Source organism: Rhinopithecus bieti, unplaced genomic scaffold (assembly GCF_001698545.2).
Source record: "Rhinopithecus bieti isolate Rb0 unplaced genomic scaffold, ASM169854v2 scaffold_9581, whole genome shotgun sequence".
NCBI lineage: Eukaryota > Metazoa > Chordata > Mammalia > Primates > Cercopithecidae > Rhinopithecus > Rhinopithecus bieti.
Genome location: NW_016806413.1, coordinates 4,765,653 through 4,772,696, shown reverse-complemented (window position 1 = coordinate 4,772,696; position 7,044 = coordinate 4,765,653). Strand labels below are relative to the sequence as shown.

Sequence of the window (7,044 nt, the reverse complement as noted above, 5' to 3'; positions counted from 1 at the left end):
GATGGAGTTTCACTCTTTTTGCCCAGGCTGGAGTTCAGTGGTTCCATCTCAGCTCACTGCAACCTCTGCCTCCCAGGTTCAAGTGATTCTCCTGCCTCAGCCTCCCAAGTAGCTGGGATTACAGGAGTGCACCACCACACCCAGCTAATTTTGTACTTTTAGTAGAGACAGGGTTTTGCCACGTTGGCCAGGCTGGTTTCAAACTCCTGACCTCAGGTGATCCACCCCCTTGGCCTCCCAAAGTGCTGGGATTACAGGCATGAGCCACCGCGCCCAGCCTGATTTCAGGTATTTTTTTAAAATCTTACGAGTTAACATAAAATGGAAACCTGAGTATTACAAACAAACACAGTTCAAAATCACCATCTACTCTCATCTACTTTAGGACCTAAGGATTAAACAGAGGATAATTTTCATAAACCTAAAATCGTGATCAATCGGTTTTTTCATGGTAGTTAAATCAAACTGATATTTCAGCACTTGTTTGAGCCTCTATAAAAACACAAATTAAAATGCATAAGGCATGTCACAAAGGCCTACCAGGGGGGAATGGAGGAGCCTGGTGGCCACCTCCTGGTGACCAGCCACCACACACAAATAGCAAAGGAGATTCAGCTTGGCTCGGGAGGCCCCCATGCTCTTCTCAGTGGAGTCGATCTGCGAGCACACTTGTTGCAAAAAGTCATTCCAATCTTGGTCTTTCAGAAATAATAACTTATCCACTGCCATGGAAAGAAAATAATAAAAGTATGTTTGATGAGAAAAAGAACTGCTGGAAACATTACATGAGAAATAAACACAGAATTATAACAGCTAAGATGAGGACAAACATTACACTGTCAAAACCAAAAATACTCCAAAGATGACACTACTTTTATTTGTCCTTCCATATTCCTTATCTCTTTATCTATCCATGGAAACTTTTTAACCACTTCAATGGAAAGCTATACTTTCAAATAAAGCAGATGTCCTAAGCAGAACTGTCCCACAACCTACACCATAACAAAATGCAAAGTTCAATACAACTGGAGTAAAAGACAAAAGAGCCTTTGTATAAATAAATCAACTCTCAAATATTGAGAAACGCACAAATCCTACAGTTCTTAAAAAGTTCCAATAAAACTATTGTAAAAAATAACGAGAATAACATGATAGCTAAAAATCACCTGAAATCCCTACCTCCAAATCCCTATACAAAAAAATGGCAAAATCTAGGAAATGTGATATCCCCTAAAATTAACATATTTTTGGCTGATCTCTATCTTTAGGCAAAATAAATTATAAATATAATTTCCTAAATAACTCAAAGAAGAAAAGGGAAATAGTATTTCCAGGTAATAATTCTCTAGGTTTGCATAAATAGTCCTACTTGGCTCTGAAAGCACTATTAATAATACTTAGCTTCAAAAACGTCCTTCTACACACTTTCTTTTTTGTTTTTATCAGTAATTAAGTTGATCGATATAAACCCTTAGCTGGTTTATTTAAACCTAAATATATTTTAAATTTACTTCAAATCATAGATTCTACTCTAGCCACAATGAATAATTTTTCCCAAATCAAGTTTAACAGCTTAAAATATAATTTGTTAAACAAAAAAAAAAGTTTAAAGTATGTGAAAATTTCTGATGGTCACCCTAAGTAAGACTTTTGTTAGCTCAACAGAAACATAATAATTATCCCTTAAGTATCTCCACTCCCACACCACCTCCACAGTCATGAACCACCTAGTCCCATTCTCAAATGCCCTGGTCCCTCCAATAGAATCCCAATCCTTCATTGTTGCCCCAAACCTGTACACCTACACCAGCCATAAATGGTGGAAATTCAACCAGCTCTAAGAAGGGAAGGGAAGACCTCCTACCCACTCTACAGGAAAACCAGTCCAGATCTATAGGAACCTCCCCACCCAGAAGAGAACAGGGCAGCCCAGACTCAGCTAAGAAATGTCAACAGATGGGACAAATGAATTACAGATTGTTTACAATTCGTGTAACACTGCCCCAAGAACATAGGCAATTGTCAAGATGAAATAAATTTAGTTATTCACATACAAATATTCTATTTGCAAATAAATTTCATATTTGTATCTGTATACAAAGAGTCTACATGTTTGATAAGTCCTTTATGATCCTACCTGAATATGCTGGTAGATGCAATATTTTTGCATCAAATTTAACTGGTGGCTGTTTCATTATCTGTGGTTTAAAAAAAAAAAAAAGCTTTTGAGACAATTTTAAGATGGATATCTATCTCCTTATATGTCCCTTATGTCAGATAATAAATCAATGAGGACAAAAAATGTGTAAAATTTTACCAAAAGAATAAGAACAATGACTTTTCAGATTAAAACATACAAATATAGATAATAAGTTATTTTTTTAAATCATTTCAATTGATATCTGTAAAAAAATAAAGCTTCACAGAAAACATTCACCCCTATCTTGGCTTATTTTTTAGCTAATTTACCTCTAATTAGAAATTCAGTCATTCAACAAATATCTACTGGGTTCCTGCCAAGGTAAGGCTTTGTGCCAAGTGCTAATGGGGATACAAAGATATAAAAGACACAATCCTATTTTCAGAGAGCTGACATCCTAGTTGGGAAGACGAGACAAACATTTGATAAACAACGAAATATTTCACAATTCAAAACATGCAGGACGTAACTACAGACAAAACACTGGACAGAAAGAATTTTTTTGTAAACAGCAGTTTAGAGAATACAGCAAGCACTTTAGTTGATATAGTTAGGACCGGGTTTACAGAAGAGGTAGAAGGTGGGTTGAGGTGTTGAAGGATGGTTAGAACTTTATGGTCATATCAGAGAAGACACCATTCCAGGAAGCCATAATAGTATGAATTGGAAAGTGCACAACTTATTTGAGAAATGTGAAGAAACCATGTAGTTGGACCCATGAGTTTAGGACAGCCAGATACTTCATCTTGAGACTTTTAATCAAAAATTCAACCATCATTTCCATACCTAACTTCTGCAACACTTCTATATACAATATTTTTAAACCCTTTACTAATTAAGTAACCAGCATTACTGTATTTACTGTAGTAATCTTACTAAAATGCATATTCTCATTCTAATCTCATAATCCAAATTCATAATCTCATTCTAATCATGAGAAACCCTCAGACAAACCTAAATTAAGGGACATTCTACAAAACACCCAACCAGTTACTCTTCAAAGTGTGAAGGACTTGAGTCATACGTTTTATAACATGTATTACAAAAAAATACAAAGGACAGGCACGGTGGCTCACGCCTGTAATCCCAGCACCTTGGGAGTCCTAGGCATGTGGATCATGAGGTCAGGAGTTCAAGACCAGCCTGGCCAACATGGTGAAACTTCATCTCTACTAAAACTACAAAAATTAGCCAGGCATGGTGGCAGGTGCCTATAATCCCAGCAACTCAGGAGGCTGAGGCAGGAAAATAGCTTGAACCCGGGTGGCAGAGGTTGCAGTGAGCCGAGATCACGCCACGCTACTGCACTCCAGCCTTGGTGACACAGTGAGACTCCATCTCAAAAAAAAAAAAAAAAAAAAAGACAAAGTGTCAAGGTCATGAAAGACAAGAAAGGTCTGAGAAATTCTGACAAGGCCATGAAAGACTAGGACAGACTATACGAGACTAAGGAGGCATAACAACTAACTGTAATGTGGGATCCTGGAACAAAAAAAAAAAAAGAACATTAGAGGCAACTGATAAAATTCAAATAAGTTTGGTAGTTTAGTTAATAGCACTATACTCATGTTTTTTGTTTTTTGTTTTTTTTCCTTTTCTTTTTCAGGAAGAATTAGAAAGGAGCAACCAGGGTATTGCAAGCCCTCATTACACAGAGATATTAATCAAGTATTATGCAACTCCAATTACCACATTCTACTGCCCTCCACAAGGAGGAACAGATAAGGATTATCCCGCCTGACTAACGTTATACTAATGTTAATTCCCAGGTTTTGCAAACTATACTAAAGACCTATGAGATGCGAACATTAAGAGCAGCTGGGCGAAAGGTATATAGGAACTCTCAATTATTTTTGAACTTTTTCTCTAAGACTAAAAGTTTAAAATTAAAAGTTAAACACAAAAATTTCTATTGATTAAGGCTTCCCAGAAACTATCAGATATGGTTATAAGAGGGAAAAAAGAAACACAGAATATTGTCTAAAGCAAGCTTGTCCAACCCGCAGCCCATGGGCTGCATGCAGCCCAAGACGGCTTTGAATATGGCCCAACACAAATTCATAAACTTTCTCAAAACATCGTAAGATTTTTTTGCAATTTTTTTTTTGTTTTTTAGTTCATCAGTTATCATTAGTGCATTTCATGTGTGGCCCAAGACAATTCTTCCAGTGTGGCCCAGGGAAGCCAAAAGATTGGACACCCCTGATAAAGATAACACAAATTGTTCTAGAAAGTCCAATTTGAAAATGCCCCAATGCACATCAAACTTAGCATAATAAAGTTACTCTGCCAGACATACGAACTCACAAAAAGAATTAGCTCCATTATGAAAAACAGCTAAATAATCTATATGAAATGCTGTCTATCTAGAAAATAAAAATGAATCCAAGAACCCTTATGGTCTAAACCACAGTAATGTTCCCAATGAGATAAGAAAAAACAGTCATGAATTAATACAGAAAAAGACATTGAAAAAGGAAAAAGAAGCAGGAAAATTAAAATAGAGAATAAGTAGTGGAATGTGAGTATGTTGGGGAGCTGGAAGTCAAGACAAAACAGAGGGACTTAGAAATGAATTTGTTTTTTAAAACAGATACTCATTATCCCCTAGCAATAAAGTATTATATTCCAAAAGACAAGAAGCAAAAAGACTCACACTGGTTTAGAAGTACATTGTGAACTATGATTCCTCAAGCTCCCATAATGTCTCCCCACCGTCTCCCCTGCAGTCTTAACAACCTGTGAGAGGGTAGGGCTTCTGTGTGATATGCCTACCCAGCCCAGCCTGGTGAGCAGTGCCCTCTGACTGCTTCTGCCTTCAAAATACATCAGAGACTAGAATATTTAGAGTGATTCACATTAGCACGTATGGAGAAACAAAAGGACGGAGAGCTAAGGTCTGAGGTCAGGAGGCTGGCAACCCCTCCATGGCATGTGGAAGAAAGCAGTGGTGAGAGGCAGAGCTGACTTATTCAAAACAGAGGGGAGAAAACTTAGAACTCCAGTGAAGTGGAAGTGAAGGCAGAGGAAAGGGTTGCAGACAGAGCGGGAGCGGGAAATGCAGACATGCAGCACAAATGAAACAGAAGCAGACAAGAGAAACAGGAAAGATTAGACAGTAGATAATATTCTGAATGAAAATCTCATGCAGATTTTAGATCTCAGTAAAGTCTACAACTCAGTTGTTAGAGTATCTTTCCACACCTTTGGATTGTCGATAATGGGGGTGACAACAAGATCTGAGTCTGTGTAGATAAGCTCTCTCATCTGGGATTCCAGGTCCTGCTGACTCAGGTGTCCAGTTGCAATCTGAAATGAGAACAAAAATTAGACTTTGTTTCTGTGACTAATGTAGATCTTTAAAACACAGAACTAATAAGATGCTGAGGAAGACAACACTGTAAAATATCACCTATATCAATGTACTTCAACTGCTATTCAAGATGCTTGTAGTCTTATTTGATTTTCACAAAAATCCTAAACTGTAGGCACCATCATTCCCATTTTACAGATAAAAATATAAAACTCTGAGAAAGTAACTGAATTGCTCATGTTACCACTAAGGCTGGCTAGGACTAGAAAAAAGATCTTTACAATTCAATGTTCTAAACTGTGATGAGGCAAATTGGTTTTTTTGTTACCAGCATGGCTTTTTTTTTTTTTTTTTTTTTTTTTGAGATAGAGTCTCACTCTGTCACACAGGCTAGAGTGCAGTGGCACAATCTCGGCTCACTGCAACCTCTGCCTCTCGGGTTCAAGCGATTCTCCTGCTTCAGCCTCCCAAGTAGTGAAATTACTGGTGCATGCCACCACGCCCAGCTAATTTTTATATTTTCAGTAGAGTCAGGGGTTTCACCATGTTGGTCAGGCTGGTCTCGAACTCCTCATCTCAGGAGTTCTCAGGTGATCTGCCTGCCTTGGCTTCCCAAAGTGCTGGGATTACAGGCATGAGCCATGTGCCTAACCCACAGCTTTATTTTTCATTCACAGAATGCTAATCAATTTACTTCTGCTTTACAGAATATTCAATGTGAAGTTGAAGCTATAACATAAAAAAATTTTCAAACTTAAATACAGACCTGTTACCTAAGTGTTAAACCTCAATTATTTATTAAGCCTAGTTAGAGCTGATACATAACGAAATGAATCAGCAGACAGTCACCATCAGTTATTCCTCTGAGATGGTTCTTTGTGCTCTATTTAAACATAATTTGTATTCCTAGTGTTACACCTCAGTATTTCCCATCAGGAAAAAAAGAGAGAGAGAGAGAGAGGGAGAGAGGGAAGAGAGAGAGAGAGAGAGAGAGAGAGAGAGAGAGAGAGAGAGAGAGAGAGAGAGAAATTTATGCTTAAGAACCTTAAAAGAAACAATGATTAGCAAACTAAATAAAACAGAAAAGCAAATCAGTGAAGTAAGGAATAAGGAAAATAAAGTATCCAAAACTGAATGAGGAAGGGGCATGGATAAAGGAACAGAGGAGTTAGCTAAGAAAGTTCTGGAAACCCAAGCTGCCCCTTGCAACTCAGACGAAAGACATAAGAAAACACACAAAGAGGCCAGGCGTGGTGGCTCACCCCTGTAATCCCAGCACTTTGGGAGGCTGAGGTGGGCAGATCATGAGGTCAGGAGTTTGAGACCAGCCTGACCAACATGGGAAACACCATCTCTACTAAAAATACAAAGATTAGCCAGGAGTGGTAGCATGTGCCTGTACTCCCAGCTACTCAGGGGGCTGAGGCAGGAGGATCGCTTGAACCTGGGAGGAGGAGGTTGCAGTGAGCCGAGATCACACCACCACACTCCAGCCTAGGTGACAGAGCGAGACTACGTTAAAAAAAAAAAA

General features: G+C 38.2%; 1 protein-coding gene across 2 annotated transcripts in view; it reads right to left on the bottom strand.

Moving 5' to 3' along the window:
* The window catches only part of LOC108532351 (serine/threonine-protein kinase ULK4-like), a 113,972-nt gene that overhangs the window by 93,221 nt on the left and 13,707 nt on the right, over nt 1-7,044 (bottom strand). For both annotated transcript variants that reach the window (XM_017876391.1, XM_017876392.1), the window contains exons 5-7: nt 5,405-5,509; nt 2,138-2,198; nt 541-722 (exon numbers count right to left, since the gene is read on the bottom strand). In XM_017876391.1, coding sequence (XP_017731880.1) covers nt 541-722; nt 2,138-2,198; nt 5,405-5,509 — 348 coding nt within the window. The remainder of the gene's footprint in view (nt 1-540; nt 723-2,137; nt 2,199-5,404; nt 5,510-7,044) is intronic.